We start from the raw sequence: 25,565 nt of genomic DNA, 5'->3' as shown, positions 1-25,565 counted from the left end.
TTGTAGCTCCCCAGCATATTCTAAAGGGTATGACTCAGGGACAGCCAGATGGAACGGGTGCAACGGGTGAAGTGTCCGGGAGGCAGACCTTCCGTGCCGTCTCAGGGCACCTCTGTGTGCTCCCCGACCCCTTCGCCGAGGGTTTCTGTGGAGGTCGTCACACAGGCATGACTGATTGAGCCGTGGGCCATGGGTGATGGGTCGGCCTCCAGCCCCTGTCCTCCCGCTGGAAGGGAAGTTGGGGGGTGGGATGGAAAGTCCCAGCCCCGCAGCCCCCAGGTTGGCTCCCCCGGCAGCCGGCTCCAGAGTCCCCTCATAAGCCCAGGGGCGGAGAAACAGAAGATCCCCTTTCACCTGGGATCGTTTCAGGACCTGGGCACAAAAACTAAGCTAACAGCAGCTGCCCCCGTAGCTCCCGTCGCTCGGCGTGGTGAGGGTCTTCAGAGGAGTGTGCCAGGAACCGCGAATGAAGCCAACACGTATTCCTTACTACGTGGCGTATCGCTGGGCCCCGCTGTCTCCACGGCCCTGCGCGGGCCCTCCGGACTCAGCTGCTCCTCTCTCTTGCAGAGTCGCCCCAAGACTGGCTGGGCTGGGACTGGGCCCTGAGGGTTAGGGGCTATGAGGGCCTGTCACACGATGCTGAGAACAGTGTCCCCTCCACAGAGCAGGCCTGCGGGCCAGACCCAGCCTGCGCCGTCCGTGTCTGAGCTGAGGGGTTGGCGCAGAGCCTGTCTCACGGAGCCCTCGACACCCGCTGCCCTCTGTGGGAGGGGCTGGCCAGCGCCGTCCTGCACGTCTCACTGCTCTTGTAGGAGGACCTTCGTAAGGGAGTCATTCAGGTCTGGTGTCGGTGCCGAGAAGATACTGGCTTCGCCTGGGAAATCACCTTGCTTTTTCCTTACCAGACTCGTGGGCCCCGTGCTCGAGCCTGTTCTTGGTACTTTGTCCTCCGTCGTCTGAGACGCGCTGGTTGCGTGGCCTCTGTTGCCCGATTTTGATGGTTATCACGTTGTTTTCCCCTCTCCCTTTCTGTGTCCTAAGCACTGTTCTGTGAGCTCAGCTGACCTGTGCTCAAAACCTGGTCGAGTGTCTCTACTGTTGGCTGGGGTGGCTGAGCACATGGCACCCATTTCCTGTGAAAGGCACGTTATTTCTGGGGTCCTGACAGTATCTGGGGATTTTTCAATACCGGCCAGGACCATCTTGACAGTTTCTCTTTTACCTTTTCCTTCCTTCCTTCCTTCCTTCCTTCCTTCCTTCCTTCCTTCCTCCCTCCCTCCCTCCCTCCCTCCCTCCCTCCCTCCCTTCCTTCCTTCCTTCCTTCTTCCCACTTGTAGCCAGAATTACTGTCAAACTCCACTCATTGGGCCAGAGACCCGTGTGGTGATAGCAGAAGACGTGCCCCTCAGACAGCGTGCTACCAATGCTTGTGAATTTATTGGGGTTTTTTTTCATTTTTACCAAAATGTTATAGTAACAGATTGGGTTATATGGATAATTTTTTGTTGGTGGTTTTTGTTCTAGTAACTTCAGGAGTGAAGTGAACTTCATGCCCCCAAAAGTAGTATTGCTGATTTAGTGTTGCTGACCAGAGAGCGGTAGATTGCTTAAGAATTCTAGGGGCGCCTGGGTGGCACAGTCGGTTAAGCGTCCGACTTCAGCCAGGTCACGATCTCGCGGTCCGTGAGTTCGAGCCCCGCGTCTCTGGGCTCTGGCTGATGGCTCGGAGCCTGGAGCCTGCTTTCGATTCTGTGTCTCCCTCTCTCTCTGCCCCTCCCCCGTTCATGCTCTGTCTCTCTCTGTCCCAAAAATAAATAAACGTTGAAAAAAAAATTTTTTTTAAAAAGAATTCTAGAGTTACCGTAAAGAAAACAAAAAGCAGTAAGTAGCCCCTTCAGTTCTCCTGTTTCTGAGTTTGTCGGTGTTTCCTATATGCTGAGCAGGGTCGACCGGTGTTGATGCTGTGGGGACCACTTCAGGCGTGGCTGCACTGTAACCTCTGTGACCCCCTTTCCGAGTGTCACCTCAGGCCTCTGAAGTCCCGCCCACTGTCCCTCTCCCCCAGTCCGACTGAGCCACCCAGGCACCCCCATTTTAGATTCTTTGGGATGACAGTGGTACTCAAATGTCACTTCTGGATGCCTGCCTGGAATGCTCCCGGCCCTTCTGGAAAGGTGTTGTCAGAGAAGGGCTGCTGTCTGTCCCCAGGGTGACAGTGGCCCTTGGGCCCAGCCTGCCTACCCTGTGGGCTCGCTGTGAGGCCTCCGGCCTGTTCCTGTAGGTCAAGGCCCGGAGCACCACGTGGTTTTACACGTGGGGATCCACCCCTTCTGTGCCAGGTGATGCGCCCTCAGCGGTCTGTGTGGCCTCGGGCTCACCTGGTGAGGGGCAGCCCTTGCCCACACCTCCCACGCAGCCCCGCGGCCCGTCCTTGGCAGAGACGGAGGAGCGAGAGGTCTTAGACACCTAGAGCAGGTTGACGAAGGAGCTTTATGCTGTGGACTCTGAATGTTAAAGACTCGGACTTGTGTGTTATATACCTTTGTTTTTTCATCTTATTTTCCTCCGGCGCTTTATTTTTATTGTGTTTCAGAGAAGCGCCACTCCGTGACGGATTGGAGATAAGAGAGCAGAGGAAGCTGCTCGAGTGCAGCGGGGGGAGCGCCCCCCGAGCGGAGCCGTGTGCGCGACGGGCGGGCCGCCGGCTCTCGGAAGCTTCTGGGCTCCAGTCCTCGCTCAGCTCCTTCGCTGCCTCGTTTTCTCATCTGCAAAGTGGGAGAGCGCTTCGCGAGCCTGTTCAAAGGACCTGGCTCTCGTCGGTGAGCGGCCGGTCCCCGTCTTCCCTTCCTCGGTGGTCCTAGACATCCTGCCCCGCTCCCTCTGCTGCAGGGTGAGGATAGGGTAGAAGGGGCCCTTCGGAAGGTGCGTGTGACCACACAGCTGCTCACTGGCCCCGAGCGTCCTCCCGCTTGGCGACAGCGATGCCACAGATGGGGATCTGAGGGGGGGGCGCGGCGGAAGGACGGCCAGAGCCCCTGACTCTGCGCCCCTCTCCCCCGCCGCAGCCGCCCCGATGCTGCCGCCGCCCTCGGAGCAGGCCCTGGGCCAGCTGCTGGCTCGCAAGGAGGAGGAGTGGAGGGCGCTGCGGGCCCACCGCTGCCAGCTGCAGGAGGCCGCGCTGCAGGACGCGCACAGCCAGCTGCACGAGGCGCAGGGGGCGCTGCGGCGCCTGCGGGAGGACTTCGTCTACAACCTGCAGGTGCTGGACGAGCGGGACCGCGAGCTGGAGCGCTACGACACGGCCTTCGCCCAGGCCCGGGCCCGGGAGGAGGCGCGGCAGGCAGAGGTGAGCGAGCTGAGGGTGGAGGCGGCCCGGCTGAGGCGGGCGCTGGCCAGCGAGGCCCGGCGGCTGGACGACCTGCAGCGGCGGCACCAGCTGAACTTGGAGGAGCACCGGCTGGAGCTGGAGCGCGCGCACAGGTGAGGCGGCCCCTCCCCGCGGCGCGGGGGGGGCGAACGGGACACTGCTTGAAACGCTGGCCGTTTTCTCCACGGATGACAAATCTGTATCATTTCAATAAAAGCTGTTCGAGTTCGTGACTGTTAATGATGCAAAATATGTTTCAGTCCCCAAACTCCGTGAGCTCACTTGAGACAGGCTGACCAGGAGCCCAGCTCGGGTCAGAGGGTCCCGTTGGCTGGGCCCCCCGGGAGGCCGCTCACTGTCACACGCTTGTCACGGCTGCTCCCCGGCTCCCCAGCGGGAAGACAGATACGACCGGCTTCATTTAAAAATCTGGTGTCCTTCCCCCGATTTCAGCGTGTACGTTCGTGATGTCATGTTAACACTTGGGGTCCACCTCCCTGGTGTGCGCGTGTGCGTGCACGTGTGTGTGTACACGCGAGAGTGTGTTGTGTGTGCACAGAGCAGTGGGCCACATCCTGCAGGTTCTCTTGTCACTGAATGGGGTCCTAAGTAGCGATTTGTTTTTTCAGGTTTATTTATCTTGAGAGAGAGAATACACACGAGTGTGCGAGTAGGGGAGGGGCAGAAGGAGAGAGGGAGACAGAATCCGAAGAATCCGAAGCAGGCTCCAGGCTCTGGGCTGTCAGCACAAAGCCCAACGTGGGGCTGGCACTCACGAACCGCGAGATCGTGACCTGAGCCAAAGTCGGAACTTAACCCACTGAGCCCCCCAGGCGGCCCCTGAATAGTTTCTCATGTTGTTACGTACGTGCTTAAAGCACTTGTTTAAAAAATCGCAACAGTAAGGATATTCTTGTCATGACCATGACTTGTACCGTGAGGTGAAGATGGTCCGGTGAAAAGGAAAAGCTGCCAGAGGTGTCCGTTGTGTTCCCTCCAGGAGAGCTCACTTTTACGCCCACGAAGTCGTGTCCCGCACACGCTGCCCACAACCTGCCCGTGGCGGTTTCCCGTCCATCCGGGAAGCTATTCTTCGTGTCATGCGCTGAGCTCTGCCACATCTTTTCAGATGGCTCCCTGGCCCTCTTAGTGGATTCTGGGCCTGTTCCTTCCGGGCTCCGTGGCAGGTTGGGCGTGAGGGGAGGAGACCTCCCTCAGTTGGGTGCGGGCCCACGTCGGCTCACAAGCCTCTGGCCCGCAGGCTCTGTAACAACAGCCTCCTGTAACAACACACAGGCACAGTTTCCAGGGTCCCGAGAGGGAAGCCTGGAAGCCCGGAAGCCCGAGGTGTTCGTGGCCCTCTGCTGATTCTCCCAGCTCCGATGCAGCGTGTGAGGAAGCCCGCCATTTGTTCAGGCGGCGTGGTGCGTGATGTTCGCACCCCACGCCACCTCACTGGGGGGCCAGGGAACAGAGATGCAGAGTTCGGCCAAGGTCAGCGTCCCCCAGAGCCGGGGAGGGGCCCCGTAACCTGCACCTGCAGGATGGATGTTGGCATTCTGCCTGTTCTCCAACTTCATCGTTAAGAATTACACCGTGATGTACCCGTAGCATGAGTGGCAGGTGCTTTTAACGTTGTGACATGTGGGCCAGCTTGCCCTCCGTGGACACGCTGATTTTCCAGCATCCTTCTTGGAGTGCTGTACATTTTATTTTTTTTTTAATGTTTATTTATTTATTTTGTGAGAGAGACACATGGGAGGGGCAGAGAAAGAGGGAGAGACAGAGAATCCCAAGCAGGCTCCCCGCTGTCAGCGCAGAGCCCAGTGTGGGGCTCGGTCCCAAGAAACGTGAGATCATGACCTGGTCCAAAATCAGGAGTCGGTCACTTAACTGACTGCATACCACCCAGGTGCCCCAAGTGCTCTACATTTTATTTATTTATTTATTTTTTATTTATTTTTAAGAGAGGTCCATTTTATTTATTTATTTTTAATCTTTTTTTTTTTTTTAATGTTTTATTTATTTTTGGGACAGGGAGAGACAGAGCATGAACAGGGGAGGGTCAGAGAGAGAGGGAGACACAGAATCTGAAGCAGGCTCCAGGCTCTGAGCGGTCAGCACAGAGCCCGACGCGGGGCTCGAACTCACGGAACGCGAGATCATGACCTGAGCCGAGGTCGGCCGCTTAACCGACTGAGCCACCCAGGCGCCCCAAGTGCTCTACATTTTAAAGTGTCTCCTCGGGTCATTTATTTGCCCATGCTTTTTTTTCTTTCTGTCTTTCTTTTCTCTGTCTCTCTTTTTTTTTTTTTTTTGGACAAATTTGAGACATTTTCATCCATGACTTCTTCCAGTACATTTCAGCTCTCCTCTTTTTCCTCCATTCTGGGACTCAGTGGCACCAACACTCAGCTTTTGTGGCTGTCCCTCAGCTCCCTGGGCTCTGCTCATTTTTTCCAGTCTGTTTCTCTGTGTTATTTGATGGGGTGATTTCTGTTGTTCTGGTTTCAAGTTCATGGATTCTTTTCTCTGTCATGTTGTCACATTCACTCGGCCGTTAAGCCGCCCGGCGAACCTTCTGTTCGGTTACGGTACCTCTTCGTTCTCAATTTCTGTTTGATTCTTTGTGAGTTTTTCTAAGGCTGCACTAAACTGCTTGTTGGAGCGCCTTAAATAATTAGCGGCTGCTCTAAAGTCCTTATTAGAGAATTTGAACATCTGTGTCATCTTGGTGTTAGCACCTGTGACTGCCTTTTCTCTTCCTGGTTCTTGGTGCCTTTTGCTTGTGACTGGACACTTTGGGAATTGTGCTGTGCGACTCTGGACTCCATTCCAGGCTCTCTGTGCAGACAGTGGCCCGTGCGGTGTGTCGCACGCGGGTCCCGTGGACTCTTCAGCAGGACTTTTGTTAACGCTGCAATGTTTGCATAGTGAGAAGAACGGTGAGATCGACCAGCAGCGGGAGCAGTATGAAAACCTGAAATGGAGGCTGGAGAGGAAGCTCGAGGAGCTGGATGGTGAACTTGCTCTGCAGAGGCAGGTAGGACGTTCCGACCGCGGCCCCGTCTCAGCTGCCGGCTGGAAACCGAGTTGTTGAGGGAAAGTCGGCCTTTTTGTTAACTGTGTGGTATCCATGGGGTCCGCGTTGAATTACCGGGGCAGATTTCCATTCTGGGGTGGGCTGGGGGATGTGGTGGGCGTCCGAACCTTCGTCTGTAGTAACTCCCTGGGTGTCTCTTTCCTCACAAAAGGATACACGTTGTCTCCCTTATTTATTTTAGAAAAAAGTATTGAAAAGTTAAAATTTGAGTTACTTACTGTAGAAAAGAGCTGGGGACTCGCAGCGTGGTCACTGTATTTCTTTTGGGGAAAACCATAGGTGGCCAATCCTAAGTTTCGACAGAGTTGTGCCGGCTGGCGGGTGATGCTTAAGCCTGTCACCACGGTTTCCCCTCCGTGACACTGAAACCCAGCCTGCACGTCTGACCGACTCAGCTGCGTTGGGGTTTGGCCGAAGGGGTCCGTTCTCACTTGTGGAGCCGCATGGGTGCAGGTGCTGGGGTGACAGGCCCCCTGGTCTCCACGGAGCACGTGCTGAGCTGCTGTCCTGAGAGCAACAGCAGCGTTCATGGAAACTGCATCCACGAAGGACCTTGTGCTCCTCACAGCAGGGACACGGTTTTGACCAGAATTTTACAGGTGGGGGACTGAGCCCAGAATCCGTGACCAACCTGCCCGGGATCCTCTTCATACACGGCACAGGTGTCACATGAGTCCAGGATGTCTCCGGGGTGTGAGCTCTTACCACTGTTCTCCTGCCCTGGGATTGCTCTTGTCGGGGAGCCAGAACTCCTGTCCCCTCAAGGGTCCTCTACTTAAAATAAGAGTCAGATTGACATGAGACGGGTTAAGAGGAGAAAACCAAGTGTAACAGGCGTGCGTACGGGGAATCCACACGGACAGGGAAATTCCAGAGACCCACCAAAATGAGATATATATGTCATTCTGAACTAAGGAGAAAGAGCTTTTGAAATCTCCTGCAGAGGATTTCTTTTAGAGTTTTCTGGAACTAAAGAACTTTGTCCATTATGGATGGATTTGATTTCGGAAACGGCTCAAGTTGCTAGGGCACGAAACTGGGGCCCGAGCAGCGGGATGAAGGAAAGAGCAGTTGTGACTTCACCGGGAGGTGAGGAGGTGTCCTGAGTCAGCACCAGGGTCACGTCCAGAGGAATTTCCAAAGGGCCCTGGGCAGTGGTGGGCCGTCCCAGTTAGCAGGCAGGCACTCAGCGGCCCCTGGAGGCAGCGATGACCCTGAGGAATGGTGGTCGGCTGGGCCGGGCCTCTGCTGTGACCTCGGCAGGCTCTGGCTCCAGCTCCCCCGCCAGTCAGGAGGGCCCCTCACAGCCATGGGGAACGCTGGTTTTCCTACCGGCCCTACTTCTGGAAGGAAGGAAACGATGTTTAAACTCCCCAGCTCTGGTGTTGCACCCAAGGTGGCCGCTGGGAATGTGGTAGCATTTGTCTAACGTGGTTCTGGAACAGTCTGAGCCCATGCGGGTTCAGGGGGCGCAGGATGCCTTTGCTTGACCCCAACTCTGGTTGACCCAGGCTCTTACGTGCTCATTGGCTTCAGGGTTTCCTGTTTCTTGTTTCTAAGGATCTGTGTCCATTACTGACTTGTCAGAAGGTAGAATTGACTCAACGGTGATAATGGTTTTTCTCCTGAAAAATGAAATACAAGATAAAGGGAACTGAGTTGGTCTGTTTGACTCTTACCGTACCCGCGAGTTGTAGGCAGTGGGCTGAAGGGAAGCTTTTTTTCTTTTTTCCCCCTGTGTTGGTTAGCATCACAGGATTAGAAGCCACTGGAGTAAAAATGGAATGATTGATTTATTCGTTCATTTAGCAAAAAAAAATTTTTTTTTTTATTTTTTAAATGTTTTTTATTTTTGAGAGAGAGAGAGAGAGAAAAACAGAATCTGAAGTAGACTCCAGGCTCTGAGCTGTCAGCACAGAGCCCGGTGTGAGGCTCGAACCCATGAACCGTGAGATCATGACCTGAGCCGAAGTCAGATGCTTAACCTACTGAGCCACCCAGGCGCCCCAACAAATATTTTTTTAACACGAACCGTGTGCTAGGCGTCCTCCCAGGCCCAGAGTTAGGGTGTGGGCGAGCTGGCCCTCCATGGGGCGAGATGGACACCTGAAGGGTGTAGTCTCTCGTGGAATGTCCCAAGGGTGTCACCTGCATGACACAGTGAGGCAGGCTGGTGGGGCTGGCCTTTTTAAGGAGGGCGGTCAGGAAGAGGGCTTGTTAGCAGAAGTCTGCCAGTGGCAAGGTGTGTGGAGGGCGCACCTGGGGGGCCTGGGGCAGGCCTTCAAGGTCGAGGGGGGCTGAGGTGCTGGTGGCCGTGTAGGGCTCACAGGCAGCAGCCCTGGGTAGAACGCCAATGATGTCAGGCTGCGTGGGAGGTGGCTCCTGGACGTCCCGGCCAGTGTGTTGGGTAAGAGGGGACTTTGCACTCCGGAGGTCAGCATGGGGAGGCCACGAGGTACGAGCTGGGAGCCTGGGGCATTGCCAAAGGGCAGGTGTAGACCAGGGAGCCTGGGCAGAGCCTTCAGTGGGAGGATGGGAGGTGAGGGGCCTGTCAGGGAACCAGCAGGAGAGTGGGCGCTCTGGAGCAAGAGGAGGGGTGAGAATAGGTGTGCACTGTTCTGGGGGCTGGGCGAAGGGTCCTTGTCACCCGGGCCAGAGCTCTGCCGCGTGACCCAGCCCCCCACAGCCCGCAGAACTTTGAGCAGAGACCAAATGCTTCGTGGTCTTGTAATATGTTAGGAGGAAAGAATCCCAAATGATTTTTGTATTCTGGTCCCAGTGAGTGTTACTCATGTGACTTCTCATACGTCGTTTTGCTTTTCAAAGGATAAAAAGAGTGAAGTATGCTTTCCATTGTACTTCTCTGAGTGTCTCTGAGGCTCCCGCTGACCTTCCGAGATCCAGGGATCCAGCGTGGGCACGTCGCTGGGCAGGTGTGTGGCCCCCGCCCGCCTCCCCGGGAGACGGCGGACCAGGGAGGTGGCGGGTGTGGCCACACTGTCAGGCCGGCTTCAGCCTCCTCCCAGAGCCTCCTTTGCGTAGCCGAGTCTGTCCGGGTCTCTTCAAGAGCAGGGTCACTTGGGGTCCTGCTTGCTGTGCTGTGTTGCCTGCGTGCTTCTCCGTGGGGATGGGCTTCACGGGCCCGACGTCACCTCTGCTCCGACCACAGGGCTGGGCCAGGTCACCGTGAGATTTCAGGGCAGGAGAGACCAAGACGAACTGTGGTTTTCTGCATCAGCCCAGTCTGCGTCTCCTCAGTGTGGCTTCTGCGTCCCTGTTCTCCTGAGGACCGAGCACGTCCACGCCTCTAGTCCACGGGCAGGTGGACCCTGTGGGGCTGTCTCTTCCCCTGAGACCATTGGGAACGGACAGTAAGAGACTAAACACGGAGAGAGCCGTGCAGTGGAGGGAGTGGAGGGGCCTCGGCTGGAGAAGCAGCAGCCCGCAGGGAGGGGCTGTTGGGAACGTGGTGCGGGGAGCTCAGGCCCCACGTGTGGTGGGGGCTGGCCTGGCGTCAGCTGGGGGTCTGTGTACGGGCAGCCACCCCCACGTGGGCAGACGGAGCAGCCAGCAGGCAGGAGCTCGGCACACTTCTCCGCGACAACGTGGAACGGCCCATCCGGGGAGGAGGAAGGCCGCGGGTGTGGACCCTGGTGCCTGCGGTGTGGGGCTGACAGGTGGGACCCCCATCCAGCGACAGTGCCCCAGTCGGCTCAGCGATTTACATACGGTACACGCACCCGTGGAAGGGCCGAGACAGAAGCCCCCGTCACCTGCGGTCCCAGCAGGCGCCCTTGTGGTCAGTGAGCACCACTCTGGCCCCGGCGAGCGCGGGTCTGCTTCCTGCCGTTGCGGGGACGAGTGACCGTACCGGCCGGCTCCTCACCCGCGCGTGGACGTTTCAGACATTTGCGTCATTTCCAGTTTGAGGCCATTAAGAATAAAGTTGCTGTGGCCGTTCTTGGCAGGCCTGCATTTATTTGGGTAAATAACTTGGGAGTAGAGTTTCTGGCTTGTGTGCTAGGGGAGTATTTGACTTTGTGAGAAATCACCGACCTGTTTTCCAAGACGTTTGTACCATTTTATGTTCCTCCCAGCGCCAGCAGATTAGAATTTTAGCCGCTCTGCATCCTTGTCGGCACAGAGTATTTTCAGCTTTTCCCATTTCAGCCATTTTAGGGGCGAGTCGTGGTGTCTTGCTGTGGTTTTCATTTTCTTGTCCTCGGTCGATGTTTATGCATCTTTCCATGTGTTCGTTGGCCGTTAATATATTTTTGTGTGTGAAGTGTCTGTTCACCTTTTTGCCCTTTTTAAAAGGTGGATTATTTGCCATCATGTAATTGATTTGTTAGAGTTCTTTATATATCCTGGAATCAAGTTCTTAGGTACATATATTACAATTTTCTCCCATTCTGGGCCTGGTGTTTTCCTTTCCTTAACAGTGTCTTATGAACAGCAGGTGATATAATTTTGATGACATTCCAGTGAGCTGCTTATATTTCTTTTTTTTTTTTAATATTTATTTATTTTTTGAAAGCGAGAGAGCGTGCGCAGAGGGGAGGCAGGGGTGGGTTGGACAGAGGATCTGAAGTGGGCTCTGTGCTGACAGCTGGGACGTTTGAGAATTGCCAGCCCCATGGAAAAGGAGCTGAGAATAACAGGGAAAATGACCCTGAATAGAACAGAGATGACTGCTCAGTCACTGGTCCTGTAGCCCGCCACCGTGTGCCCACTTCCGATGTGAGGCTCCTGGGCGGTCAGCAGGAGGCATCCGGCCCAGGCTGGACGTGCCCACGCAGGCATCTGGTTGTCCTTGCCGGCCTCGATGTCCATTGACCAACCAGTGATTCTGTGACTCCCCCTGCCCTTCAGCCGGTCCAGAGTGGGGTGAGGACAGGGTCAGCCACTCCTCCTGACGTGTCGTAGTTTTCAGGGTCTCAGGGTGCGTTGTGGGGGCTTCCCGTGATTAGTGCCACCAGAGATGTGTTTTGCATCTGAACCCAAGAACAAGATGCTGGGAGGAAGGGCCAATCACAGATCAGGAAAGAATTCTGACAATTAAAAGTATATTTAAAGAAATTAACTCAGGATATAGACCAAGAAAGACAAAATCTGGGAGAAAATCTAAGAGACCTGGAGGGTAAATCAGGATGTCCAATTCAGTGGTCACATTCCAGAAACATACAGTGGAAAACAGGAAGGGGAGACTATTGAGATGGCCCGGTCGCTTCTCAGGACAGGGACTTGAGAACAAAAGGCCTGCAGAGGCCCGAAGAGCAAGTGGGAGGTGTTTCAGAGGCATCTGGAAACCCACAGAGGGGACACTGGGCACAGCCTGTCCCGCTTCCCAGCCGCGGCTGAGGACGGCAGATGGGTCTGCCCACGCAGGGGCGGGGAGATTCCTGCAGATGCCAGGCTCCGGGGAGTCTCCGGGGAGCAGCTTTGAGGGCCCGGCCTGTGGCCGAGGGCTCCACCTGCAGCCGCCTCCGTTCCCTTCCAAGTTCAGCACGGTGGGAACCGAGAGATTGGAGCTGGAGAAGGCCTCCAGGAGGATGGGGCCCTGAGCTGGCAGCCTCCTGCTTCCTCGAGGGCTCCGCTGGGGCTGGGCTTTCAGCCCCCCAGAGGGGCGGAGGGGTGGTGTGGTGGAGGGTCTTCCCCGCAGGAGCGCACCCCAGAGGAAGGGGCTCGGGAGCCCTGGCGAGCGCACAGGGCCCGTGAAGAGCAGCCCGGGCAGAGCGTTGAGCCTGGAGAACGAGAGTCGGTCACGCTGCCCGAGTGGACGGCACTAAGGGGTGGGAGGGAACAGAGTGGCACGAGGGGAAGGGAAGGGCACGGTAGCCGGAAGTCCCGGAGAAACAGCGGGCTGCCCATCTGAATCAGGCTCACGGCTCACTGGTGTGCACAGTGAGTGTTCTAGCCTCATGATCCTCATGATGCCGCAGCGATGTTTTAGGTTCAGCCTGTGGGGGGAGCTTGGGGGACAGGAGGCGGCCTCCTCACAGAGCAGGCCTCACGGACCGTGGTTGCCACGTCAGGACGTGTGGGATGGGCCAGGACACGGGTGGGCTCACGGTGGCGTGGGTGTGCCGTGTGGAGACGCAGCGGGAACCACCCGGAAAGCTGTCGGCGGCGCTGCGCCCGTGCAGGGGCAGGATGAGCGGACCGGGGTCCCCGTCCCAAGCCCCCAGCGGGTCTTTGTCTGTGTGCCCCCGGGACGGGCCCAGTGGCTCAGCGGGTGCTCACGTCCGTCGAGGCAGTCTGACACCACGGGCCCGCTGAGGTGCTTTAGACGAGCGTGACAGGCCGTGTCTCCGATGCTGGCGTGGCGCCCCTGCCACCAGGGAGGATCTCTGCGTCCGGCCGGCTCGGGGCCCGCCCGCCTGGCGCCTGGTCGTGGCCGTGATCTCTGCTTGGGTGCCGCCGTCTCTTCTCACTGCGGTCCCTTCCTGGTTCAGGAGCTGCTGCTGGAGCTGGAGTCCGAGATGCAGAGGAGGGAGCACGAGTTCCGCCTGCAGGCTGACCGCATGAGCAACGAGGTCCTGACCCGCGAGCTCAAGGTGCGGCGGCCCTCGGGCCGTGACCGTTCCCCTCTGGGCCGGGCGGCGGGGTGATGCGACGGGAGGGCTGGCGCCACTGCTCTGGTTGCCCCTGCCTGGGGAAGTGGGCCCCCACCCGGGTAGGCTGTCCCCCCGATGCCCGCGAGGCCCCCCGCCATCCACCTGTGTGCTCCACGAGCTCGGCTGGGCCGGTGGGGGGTGGTGCGCATCCATTTAGGGCGGAGGAGGCCAGGCCAGTGGTTGGGGTCCGTGTGCGGCTCTTGCCCCCGGCCAGGGTGCTGGCCGCCCTTCCTGAACGTGGGTTCTTTAACACACCAGCCAGGTGCTGCTGGGGCACACTAGCGTGCACGCCCGGCCTTTGGCACGGACGCAGGGACCGGCCCCGAGGGAGTGGGAGGTGGTGTGGGGGAGCGGGAAGCAGGGCTGGCACCTGGCCCGAGGCCGCCACCCGTGTGGGTTACACCGCGTGGGCGTTCAGCAGGTGCCTCTGAGAGACCCCTGCCGTAGTGCCCAGTGAGGGTCTTCCCAGGCCGCCAGCTTTCCCACTGTGCCGCGGTCCAGGGGGTAGCACCCAGTCAGCCAGGGGCCCCGAGAACCCTGGCAGCTCTGCGTGGCTGTGTCTAGGCCGGGCAAGGCCCAGCCCAACCTCACCGTCTGGCCGGGACCCTATCTCTTCCCTTAGTGCCCCCCCCCGCCCCCCGCAAGGGGCACCTCTGCATGGGTACCGCAGCCCCACCCCCAGAAGGCCCCACAGGGACCCTCACGAGGCCGCCTGGTGACTTCTAGGAGTCCCGGGCCAGACAGCAGGCAGCACACGCGGGGCCGCACCCTGGGCTCCGCGGTGGGGTGGGCGCTGCCGTCAGCGGACGGCGGCAGGGGTCGTGGGGCCGGGGACACGCACGTTGCAGGCCCGCCCCTCCCCCGTCTGCCCTGCGGGGCTGTTACACAGGCCGCAGCGGACACACACCAGCTGATCGGGGCGCTGCAGCCGTTACGTCACCCGCAGCTTACGGCTGAGGAAACCGCGGCCCCGCAAGGTTCTTCTAAGATGGAGCGTGTGGGGAGCGCGGTGTTCCACTCTCCACCTAAGTGCTGGATTCGAGTGTTTAGTATTCACCGATGAGGCAGGAAGCCAGGTGCAATCGTTGCGTTGTGCCGGCGCCAGTGGGCCGCGGGCCCGCCCAGGTGGCCGCGCTGCCCCGCACGTTCGCTGCGCGCCCCTCACGCGTGAGCACGGCCTCGCGGTTTTGTCGCCTCTTGGATTGTAAGGTTTCTTCTCTTTCCTCAGGTTGTTCCAGTTTCAGCCTCATTTTGGATTCTCTCTCCCTTCGAAGGTTAAACTGTTGGACAAGGAACTCGCGGCTCTGAAGGAAGCTGCAGCACGGGCCGCCGAGTCGCTGCGGAGCGCCGAGGCCGTGAACTCGGAGCTGCGGGACCAGCTGCAGCGCGGCGGGCAAGAGCTCAGGGACCTGGCGGCGGCCAAGGACGCACGGTGCGGAGCCGCGCCTGCCTCCTGGGGCCGGGCCCGCGGTGAGGGGGGGGGGGGGGGGAGGCTCTGCTTTTCCCGCTAACGTTTCCTCCGCCTCAGGATCAAGGACTTAGAAGGCCAACTTCACTCGGAGCAGCAGGCCAGGAAGAAGGAGGAGGAGGCGTTCAGGAGGAAGTGAGTGTCCGCCCTGGCGCGCGGGGTTGGGTCCAGGCGGAGGCTGCCGTCAACCTGGGCCGTCTGGCCTTTGAACTCACTGCTCGGGATTTTCTCAGTGGTGCTCAGGCTTTTTGGCGTTTCAAAACTTTTAAACTTAAAAGTCGTATTGGCCAGTTTGTTAATTGTAGATTGCAGCAACAAACGTCACTGTAGCGATAAGGGCGCCTCTCGTTTTCCTTGCGGCCCTGCGCCCTCTGGCTTCTCAGGAGCCCCCTCTTCCTGCCGAAACGCTGATCGCTTACCTCGGTGTGGGCCGTGTGCCCCCCGCTGCCTGCCGGGTGTCGGTCGGGTGGCCCAGTGGGTAGGCGGCGGGCCCCCTGGGGCAGCGACCCTAACGAAGCGCTTGGTGGCCCGCCCAGGCTGAGGCGTGTGAGGCCAGCAGGACGAGGAGGGCGCAGAGAAGGCACAAGGCTTCTGGGCGAGCCCGTGCCCTCGGGAGCAGCCTGGGCGAGCCCGAGGGGGCAGCGTGGGTCAGGCCGTCCGGCTGCTGCGGGACTGCCTCCCGTTCCCTTTTCCGGAGAAGCAGCGCGAGACTGCATGTGACGCACGCGTGTGGCGATGGGGAAGCTAGTCGGGAGCGAGAACGCGGGGGGCTGTGGAGCAAGGGCGACCTGGGGGCATTCACGTGGCCGTGGTGTTTGTGCAGCACGTGCTCGCAGAGGAGAAAAGCTTTACAGCCCGTGTGCTGCCCGTTTTCACCCGGAGTTAGAGCCCCCTGAGCTGGGAGCTGCCTTCCAGACACCATCGACCTGTATCCACCTCGGCCCGGGCCCTGCGCACACGACTGAGAGGGTGGGCCTCACTTGTGCGCTCCCGCTGGTGGCGTGTGGGTGCCACAGGCACAGCAGAACGTGGCCTTGCTTGAACCCGTAGGCCGGGAGTGCTAGGACCTCTCGCTTGGCGCGCTGTGGCCACTGGCCTTTGGCTTGGGCGGCCGTGGAAGGATTTGGCACTTTCAGAGTCTTTTGAATCAATCATAAACCGAAATAACTTAAAAAATGAATATAATTAAAAAAAACTTATCTCTGAGAGAGAGACAGAGTGCGAGCAGGGGAGGGGCAGAGAGGGGGAGACACAGAATCCGAGGCAGGCTCCAGGCTCCGAGCTGTCAGCACAGAGGCCAGTGGCGGGACCGGAACCCACAAACCGTGAGATCGTGACCTGAGCCGAAGCCAGACACTTAACTGGCTGAGCCCCCCAGGCGCCCCTAATCTTTAGCGTATCAGAACTGTTGGCATCAAGAGGTAAAAGTGTTCAGGAGCACCTGGCTGGCTCCCTCCGTGGAGTGTGCAGCTCTTGGTCTCAGAGTGGTGAGTTCGAGCCCCACGCTGGGGGAAGAGATGACTTTAAGATAAAATCTCTTGAAAAAACAAGAAGTAAAACTGTTTGGGTACTGTTTAAAACGTATCGAAACAATCCCTACCATTGATTTAAAAGTACGTGAATCAGCCTTACGTATAACTTTCCTTTTTCTCCTGCCCAAACTCCCATTTTTACCTGACTTCCTCAGGACCTTTGTCCGAATATAATGAATTTTTTTGCCCTTCAGAAATCTGAACTCCGTCACCTCTAACAACAATATGTAGATTTACGTAAACTGAAGACGACACTGACTGGGGTCACCAGGCTTTAGGTGTTCTGAGAGGGTTGTAAGTGCAGGTCTTCCGATAGGACGTACTTTACAAAACAACATACCATAAAAGTCAGTAATCAGTAAGTAAACTGTAAAGTCTCCTTAGGAACGCCCCTCTCGGGAGGCAAGACGTCCCCACTTCAGTTTGCAAGCAGACCGTGTGGGGCTGGCCACCTCGTCACGCTCACGGCCAGGGGGCAGCTAGGTGGCTTCTCTGCCGCATCTCCTGGGCTCTGAGCGCCTTCCGGTTATGTGCCTGGGTCCACCTGCTGGCTTCTCGTCCGGAATGGTGTCGTGTCCTGTGTCTGCTGCTCATGTGGCAGCGCCTCCACGTCTGTGGCCGGCCACGTGTCTGCGTATGGTCAGCAGGACCGTCCACGTTCTCTGTTTCCGGAAGCTGAGATAAGAGGCTTTTTTAAGACCTACTCTGTGACCGTTCCGTAGACCAGGTGTCTTTCCACTCAGCGACACTTTGTGTCTGGGAAGCTGGGACGTTGTGACTCGAGCACGTTTGCCAACACGATGTTTACACAGTAGGATGGTTTTTATTTTTGTCGCAAGCTTTAGCATTTCTCTCTAAGACCTCAAGCTTGCAGATTTAGGGAGAACGTTCACCAGGCCACCTAAACAGCAAAACCCACCTTCGCTGTGAAACCATTAGCTGGTCAGGCGGCTCTGCGAGACCGTATCTCTTCATTTTTCAGTCCAAGCAAGTGAATTTGTCGGTGTTTGGAGGAGTGTCATTGAAACACCGAGAATTCTAGGACACACCTCGTAAAATGTCACGTCCTAAAGCGGTCCAGACGAAGACAAATTCGCGCTAGTATACTTGGCACATTTTTTTTTTTAATTTTTTTTTTTAACGTTTATTTATTTTTGAGACAGAGAGAGACAGAGCATGAACGGGGGAGGGGCAGAGAGAGAGGGAGACACAGAACGGGAAGCAGGCTCCAGGCTCTGAGCTGTCAGCACAGAGCCCGACATGGGGCTCGAACTCGCGGACCGCGAGATCGTGACCTGAGCTGAAGTCGGCCGCTTAACCGACTGAGCCACCCAGGCGCCCCATACTTGGCACATTTTAAAGCGCGTTATCGGCACACGCGGATGCTTCGCCTCGGAACCTGCCGTGGGATGATGCAGCGTCCCAGGCGGCAGATGGGGCCACGGCGACGGAAGGAGTAACCACCACCACGCGGCGCACTTGGAAACGACTACTCATTTCACCAGCCGTCACGATCGGACTTGCCCGGTTTGACGCAGAGAAGGGCATGTGCTGCCAGAAAGTAACGCACAGCAGCCAGCGCGTGTCCGTGTCTTTGCCGATAGAAGGTAGAAAATCCTGACCAGGTTGCGCGGTGGGTAAGATGAGGCTTGATTGTAGTTAGAACGAAAAGTACGTAATGTGACCTGACAGAAAGGCTTCACCGTTTCACCGGGAGATGCTGGTGGAATCTAAAAGAAACCACTAGAATTATATTTTTGGGGCTTTCAACTTTTTACTGAAACCAAGTGGAATACAAGCATAGAAAGGGCTGAGCGTTGCCGGTCAGATGTGCACACGACACCTGCCAATTTGGTGTGGGGTCAAGACGGGCGCCTGTTCTGGTGATGGAGTTCTGGTAAGTTTGGCGTCTCCCAGCAGAGACAGAAGCGGCCGCCGTCCCCCGGTCCCCAGTCACAGGGAAGGCATCCGGGTCCTGGACTGATGGAGAGTGACGGCCACGTCCCACCTTCAGGGGCTGCTAGGAAAACCGGTGAGGGTGCTAGTGATGCTGCTTTGCCGGAGCCCCGGCTTCCGGGGCTTTTCTTCCGGGGGTGCTGAGCTCCAGAGTCGGGCCAGGGGCCGCTCAGCCAGTGTCCACCCGGCGAGTGTCTACACGGCTGGGGGGGCTGGAGCTTCCTTGGCTGAGGACATGAGCACGACAGCCCCAGGTCCAGGGTACGAGCAGGAGCGAGGAAACCGCGGGCGAGGTGCCTGGGGACTGGCGCGGGGCCTACGCCAGCTGCCGGGGCCCCTGCTTGTGTTTCAGGCACGAGGCGCTGGACCACCTGGCCAGGGAGAAGGACGCAGTGCTGGTGGCTGTGAAGGGTGCCCACGCGGAGCAGCTGCAGGCGCTGGAGGCCAGGGCGCTGGAGTTGCAGGCCCACGGCGACAGCCTCGAGCTGCAGCTCCGCGGGGCAGAGCGGAGGCAGGCCGAGGCCTTGAAGGAGAAGGACGCCGCCATGGACAAGTGAGTGTGGGCGGGCGGGCCTGGGCGCGTTCCTGGGGCTCTCTGGTTGTTGTCTTCCACCGTTTCTCGTCCTTTTCTTTTTTTGAAATGGTGTCGTTGCTGTGTATGCAGTCATTGTGGTAAAATACACACAACCTAAAATTTTCCGTCCTAACCACTTGAAGCCACAGTTTGCAGGCACGGAGCACACGCACGCCTCCACCGCCGCCCGTCTCCAGACTGTGTCTCGGAAAGTGGACGCTGTCCCCGCTAAACCCCAGCTCCCCCCTCCCCCTGCCCTGGGGCCCACCATCTCCTCTCTGTCTCTGTGAACTTGACTCCTGCAGGTCCCCCATGTGAGTGGGATCCCGTAGTACCTGCCTTTTTGTGACTGGATCATTCCACTTGCCAAGATGTCTTCAAGGTCCGTTCATGTTGTAGCCTGTGATAGGAGTCCCTTCCTTTTTTTTTTTTTTTTTTTTTTTTTTTACTTTCGAGAGCATGAGCAGGGGAGGGGGGCAGAGGGAGAGAGAATCTTAAGCAGGCTCCACGCTTAGCTGGATCCCATGAGCCTCGGATCATGACCTGAGCCAAAATCAAGAGTCAGACACTCAACCAACTGAGCCACCCAGGAGCCCCAAAGATTCCCTTCTTTTTCACGGCTGAGTACTATTCCGTTGTGTGGATGGAATCATAGTTTCTTTTTCCGGTCGTCTGTCAACGGACATTTGTCGTTGTCAATAGTGCTGCTGTGATTTTAGCTATTGTCAATAGTGCTGCTGTGATCGTGGGTGTGCAAATATCTATTCAGGTCTCTTCTTAGAATTGTTTTGGGGATATACCAAAAGGTCAATTGCTACATGGTAATTCCGCATTTAACTTTTTGAGGAACCACCACCCCGTTTTCCACAGCGGATGCGCTGCTTTGCACAGAGATTCTAATTTCTCCATCAACTGGTTTCTTCTTAGACCCATTTTTCTCTCCAGCATCTAAGCCAAGTCACGCCACGTAAGCAGTCGTGTTCGCCTGTGCACAGTGTCCAGGCCGGCGTGTGTGCACACGGGACCATTGGAAGTGGACTCCGTCTCCTGGCTGCCAGTGAGGAAGAGGCTGTGTTTACTGACGGTGGTTAAGACAGTTAAATCGGTCATTTCTGGGGTTCACCTTCCTTAGCAACTGGCTTTTCCTGTCTGGGAAATGTTTCTGGCTCTGCCGAGTTACATTTCCATTTTGGAGGACGATGGCTCTGACAACCACAGAATACGGGGAAGTCAGAGCTTATCCAGGAAGGTTTCCTCGGGTGGAGCGTGTGGTCTTGTTGTTTGATCTGTTCAATGCACGCAGCAGTAGTTGGAGAAGCAGAAGGGACAGTGTGATGGGCAAATGTGTTCCCGCTGTCCCTCCTGCTGGGAGGGCTCTGCCGGGCCCTTCACGTGGCCGCTGTCGGGATCTGCAGCGCTGCCTCGCGTGGAGGCCGTGGGCCGGCCTTCTGCCTGCACTCGCCTTGCCGTGTGTCCCTCCTTGTGTTCCTCCGTGCGACCCAGGGAGTGTGCTGTGGCCCAGTGCTGCCTGGGACCATGCTGCCCGGGACAGTCCCTGCCCTTTCATACTGAGACAAAGGCTGTTTGAAAACCAGCAACAAAAACAGCCCGTATTTTGGGCTTGTTACTTCGTCCGGCCTATTTGTGATGATAAACGCCACAGTCGAGAAGCAGCGGCCCCAAGGTGGCTTTGAGAGAACCCGATCACGCCCTGTGCCGCCATGTAACCCACGATAGAGAGACACGGCAGGCCACACAGGCCGTGCCACTTCCAGGGCCCACGGTTAAGGCGCAAAGAGATAGAGGAAATTATTTAACCCAGTGCATCCAAGATACTGTCGTGTTGCACATTAACAAGTAATCGGTATAAAAACTAACCATTTTTTACCTGACAAAAATTATTACTGAGATATTTTGTATTGTTTTGGTGCTAAATTTTGAAGCCACATCTCGGTTCGGACCAGCCATGTGCTCGGGAGCTGTGTGTGGCCCGTGGCCCCATGTTGAACAGCATGGGCCTGAGTGCTTGACTGCGGGGGTCCAGGACCTGGAAGGGTGGGTCCTCACAGTTCCAGAGTGCGGTCCTCACGGGGCTGGGTTGTTCTTGGCACGTTGGAGCAGCAACCGGGATCACATTCGGGAGAGCAGCAGAACCCTCGCGGTATTCAGATAACTTGGTAGGTGTTCGCTGGAAACTGAGAAGAGATAAAAATGTAGTTCCAGACTTCTGGCGACTTCTCTCGCGGTTCGGGAGGCCCGACACACACACGGACTTGGTAGGAGCAGCGTCAGGGAGAAGAAGAGGAAGTCCATACGGGACGTGCCTCTTGATGTTGTTTGAGGCCTGGGCAGGTGACTTCCCGGGCGGCCAGCTGCTCTGTTTCCCACCTGGAAAGTCAGAAAAAGCCCCAGTGACCGGTTTGCCTGCTGGCTGGTATCCTTTGCCCCTTAGACTAAAGTTGCTGGCGGGTGGGTGATGAGCACAGTTTCACTTTAGAAATCCAGATAGGGTCCCGGGTGTTCTGGGTGTTCTGTGTCCATCCAGCTTCTCCGTGACATGTGGCCGACAGCGTAGCCAGAGGAGATCGCTTACGTCCCCCGTCACGTCAGACACTCGGTGCCGAGGCCCAGATCCCGCGGGGTTGCGGCTCCAGGGTAGCGCACACCGAGGGGCGCCCCCCAGAGCTTGGCCCTGGGGCCGAGCCCTCCTCTCCTGTCACCTGCAGGCGTCTTAACTAGTTTCCAACTTTTAGCAGCCCTTTGTGATCTTAGGACAGGTTGTCTCAGGTAAGAGGTCAATATGAGTTTGTACGGATTGTGCTAGAAATAATTTGTTCAACGTACGTGAAGAAAAACGGACTTTTTCCTGTGGCTAAGAATGACGCTGGAAACTCTATACTCGACAGCCTTTCTTACTCCTTTGAGAATGTCTGTGACTCCAGGGGCGCCTGGGTGGCGCAGTCGGTTAAGCGTCCGACTTCAGCCAGGTCACGATCTCGCGGTCCGTGAGTTCGAGCCCCGCGTCGGGCTCTGGGCTGATGGCTCGGAGCCTGGAGCCTGTTTCCGATTCTGTGTCTCCCTCTCTCTCTGCCCCTCCCCCGTTCATGCTCTGTCTCTCTCTGTCCCAAAAATAAATAAACGTTGAGAATGTCTGTGACTCCAGATTTGTTCCATGCTGTTTCCAGGCAGGTTAGCGGTACAGCCCGCAGAATCTTGATGTCCACTGGTCAGCCTTGATTTCCTCTGGAGGTGTGGGTTCTGTGCCTTTCCCCGTAAGGATGGGGAAAGAAATGGGCCAGGGCCACAAACGGGGTCAACACACAGCAGGCAGCCTTTGGTGCGTCAAGACTGTTGCTTCCCTAGCTAGTTAGTATCTCTAGGTGTCGTCTCTAAAGTTTTTCTTTTTGGGATATTTATCCAAGTGTAGTGATTCTACCAGGTGGCGTAGGGGTTCCTGTACAACCTCGTTTTACTGTTCAGTTTGAAAACCTGTAGTGAGCGTCTCCATGTTGAGGGGCTGCGTGCGGCGTGGCCCAGGTGAGCCACACGGCACCACCTCAAGACCGCGGGCTCCGCCAGCCTCCGTGGCTCGCCTTTCCCTGCACGTCTGGCACGGACCTGGCGCGTCGTAGGTGCTCAGTCGACGGCTGGGTGGGTGGCATGGAAGGTGGATACGTCTCGCGTGGGACCGTCTCCTAATCTAGGCAAGGAGGTCTCCACCCTGACGTGGAAGAGACTCCGGTGTGCAGCGTGCCCTTTGAGGGCCGCACGCGCGTGTGAGCCTGTGTGCTCCGGGCGCCGTGTACAAGAAAGCTTGAGCGAGCGAGTGAGTGAGCTGCACGCCCACGTTCACAGAGCTTCCCTCCTTCGTGCAGACTTCGTGAAGAGGCGTCGGCTCTAAAATCGGGCTGGGATGCCCAGGTCGCCCAGCTGTCCAAGGACCTGATCTCCAAGGACCTTCGGATTCAGGCGCTGCAGGAAGAGGCAGTGGAGCTCGAGGCACAGCGGGCCAGGTGCCAGCAGGACGTCGGAAGGTGACTGCCCCCGGGGACGTTCCCGAGATGCTCTTCTCACCGCGCGCCCCGTGGGGGCCGGGTGCCATTCTAGGTGCTAAGGGTACAGAAGGGAACGGAGTCGAGGCCCCGGCCTCACATCCGATTGTGGGGAAAAGACGAGAAACAGGACAGAGAAGGGGAGTGTCTGGTTGTGAGAAGGGAGAGCCAGCCGGATGGGCTGATGGGGGGCGGCCAGCGGAGGCCTTTCCCCGGAGGTGGTGTCGGGTCTGGAGCCGGTGCCGCGGCGGCTCTCCTGCCCGGTCCTGTGTGGGGAAGCACCTCTTCGTGTGTCCTGTCCCACCCTCGTCTCCTCTCATCCAGTGGATGAACGCTGGAGTGAGGGTCACGTTCTCTTTCTTGAGGAATAACCTAGATGTGAGGAAACTCGTTTCGGCCGTGCGGTTGGAGTCCTGACCAGCATGAACACCTGTCAAGCAGGCCTGTAGTCAGGACCCGAAACTTCCCGCCGTCCGGCATGTCCTCACGCCTCGCGGCCGCCGCCCACCTGCGCCGGCCCCGCCGCTGCGCGTCCCTTCTGCCCCGCCCGCGATTCCGTCTCAACGGAGTCATGCAGCATCTGGCTTCCCGTGAAGCCGTGAATTATTTGGACATTTATTGCAGGTTTTCTGTTCTGTCTCAGTTTGGGGAATTGGTGTCTTTCAGTGAGTTTGCGCATCTCGTCGAATGGTTGACTTCAGTGGCATAAAATTGTGTATCGTGTTTGTGTGTCTCGTCTCTGACGTGTGCAGAATCTGCGGTAACGTCCACTCTTGTTTTGGATGAGTCTGGCTGGAGGCGTATCGGTTGTATCGGTCTTTTCTTTAAGTCTGTTTCTTTTGAGAGAGAGCACGAAAGGGGGAGGAGGGGCAGAGAGAGGGGGGAGACGGGGAATCCCGAGCAGGCTCCACACTGACAGCACAGAGCCCGACGTGGGGCTTGAACTCACGAACCGCGAGATCGTGACGTGCGCCGAGGTCAAGAGTCGGACGCTCAACCACCCAGGCGCCCCAGTCACGAAGTCTTTTGTTAATGCATTTGCATTTACGATTGTTATGGCTTCTTTTATTTATTTTATTTTATCTTATTTTACTGATGTAAGTGATCTTTGCACCCAGCGTGGGGCTCAAACTCCTGACCCCGATATCAGGAGCTGCACGCTTTTCTGACTGAGCCAGCCAGGCGTCCTGGGTTGCTGTGGCTTCTTGGTGACTGCCCCTCGATTAGCAGGACGCAGCTGTCTTTATTCTGGGTAGTCCTCCTCCTTGCTTGTCTGCTGTGTCTGATGTCAGTACGGCCACTTGGGTGCTTCCTGCCTGGTGTTTGCGTGCACACCCTTCCACGCACTGACTCTGACTCGTGCTGAGGTCACGTGCATTTCTTACCGATGGCGCGTGCTGTGTCTTGCCTTTCCTGTCTCCCCTGACAGCTCTGCCCATTCCCTGGACCGTTCAGATTATTTAATTTAATGCCGGGATTGATGTGTTTGGGTTTAAATCGCCAACCTGCAGTTGGTTTTGTATTTTCCTCGTATTTTTTGTTCCTTAATTTCTCTGCCTTTTAAAAACTCAGTCGAGGGGGTGCCTGGCTGGCTCAGTTGTTTAAACGTCCAGCTCTCGGTTTCAGCTCAGGTCATGATCTCACAGTTTGTGAGTTTAAGCCCCGCATCAGGCTCTGAGCTGATAGCGGGGAGCTGGCTTGGGAGTCTGTCTCTCCCTCTCTCTCTGCCCCTCCCCTGTTCGTTCTCTCTCTCTCTCTCTCTCTCTCTAAAATAAACAAATAAATTTAAAAATAAATAAATAAATGGATAAACAGTTGAGTGTTTTTTAGGATTCCATTTTATTTTCACTGTTGTCTTATATAAACTTTTTTATTTATTTCATGGTTGTTCTAAGATTCACAGATTCAGAATGCATAGTTTGCCGTTAATAACGTCTAGCTCTTTGCACGTAATATAAAATCCTTACGACCTCCTGTTTCTCTTCACTCTCCTTTGCTGTTGTCGAACATTTTACTTTTGTGTACGTATATAATTACATACGTTGTTTTTGTTGCTTTGATCCGATAATGTCCTTTAATTAAAGACAAAAATTGAAAGAAAAGCTTTATGTTTTTTCCAATATTTATTTCTGATGGCTTTTCATTTTTTTTTCAACGTTTTTATTTATTTTTGGGACAGAGAGAGACAGAGCATGAACGGGGGAGGGGCAGAGAGAGAGGGAGACACAGAATCGGAAACAGGCTCCAGGCTCCGAGCCATCAGCCCAGAGCCCGACGCGGGGCTTGAACTCACGGACCGCGAGATCGTGACCTGGCTGAAGTCGGACGCTTAACCGACTGCGCCACCCAGGCGCCCCTCATTTTTTAAAAATCAAATTTAGGGGCACCTGGGTGGCTCAGTAGTTTAAGTGTCTGACTCTTGGTTTCGTCTCAGGTCACGATCTCGTGGTTTGTGAGTTTGAGCCCCACTTTGGGCTCTCTGCTGACAGCACAGAGCCTGCTTGGGATTCTCTCTCTCTCTCTCTCTCTCTCTCTCTCTCTGCCCCTCCCCTGCTCACGTGCTCTCTGTCAAAAATAAAAAATTTTTAAAAATTAAAAAAAAAACAGTGAAATTAGAGAAAAGTCAAGTTCAAAGTTTCCATAAGGTATAATCTTTCTTCAGCCCCCAGACGTCCTTTGATGCCCCTCCCAGCGCAGCCTTGCACTCAGCCCGTTTGTCCGAATTTCTTTGCCTTATCTTTCTGAAGCGTGTTATTACTCAATGGAAAATTCCAGGCTGGTGGTGTTTTCTTCCCGTTGAAGATGACTTGTTCTCTCCTGGCACTCATTTCTCAGGAGGGTTCCGCAGGCACCCTTTGTTCCTCCACACGTGTTGTGCCTTTTCCTCCCGATT

The 25,565-nt window shown here is 56.6% G+C and overlaps 1 protein-coding gene across 1 annotated transcript in view; it reads left to right on the top strand.

The window, feature by feature from the left end:
- The window catches only part of CCDC57 (coiled-coil domain containing 57), a 104,564-nt gene that overhangs the window by 7,834 nt on the left and 71,165 nt on the right, over nucleotides 1-25,565 (top strand). Inside the window, exons 2-9 of the mRNA XM_047093993.1 lie at nucleotides 2,597-2,822; nucleotides 3,069-3,483; nucleotides 6,305-6,413; nucleotides 12,929-13,030; nucleotides 14,365-14,522; nucleotides 14,619-14,693; nucleotides 18,399-18,599; nucleotides 22,496-22,654. Of these exons, the coding sequence (XP_046949949.1) occupies nucleotides 3,077-3,483; nucleotides 6,305-6,413; nucleotides 12,929-13,030; nucleotides 14,365-14,522; nucleotides 14,619-14,693; nucleotides 18,399-18,599; nucleotides 22,496-22,654 (1,211 nt within the window). The 5' untranslated portion in view covers nucleotides 2,597-2,822; nucleotides 3,069-3,076. The remainder of the gene's footprint in view (nucleotides 1-2,596; nucleotides 2,823-3,068; nucleotides 3,484-6,304; nucleotides 6,414-12,928; nucleotides 13,031-14,364; nucleotides 14,523-14,618; nucleotides 14,694-18,398; nucleotides 18,600-22,495; nucleotides 22,655-25,565) is intronic.

Source organism: Lynx rufus, unplaced genomic scaffold (assembly GCF_022079265.1).
Source record: "Lynx rufus isolate CCGP_SWC_20201006 ecotype Redwood Valley unplaced genomic scaffold, mLynRuf1.p SCAF_37, whole genome shotgun sequence".
Classification (NCBI taxonomy): Eukaryota; Metazoa; Chordata; class Mammalia; order Carnivora; family Felidae; genus Lynx; species Lynx rufus.
Note: the sequence above shows the minus strand (reverse complement) of the source record. Positions and strands in the feature narration are given on the sequence as shown.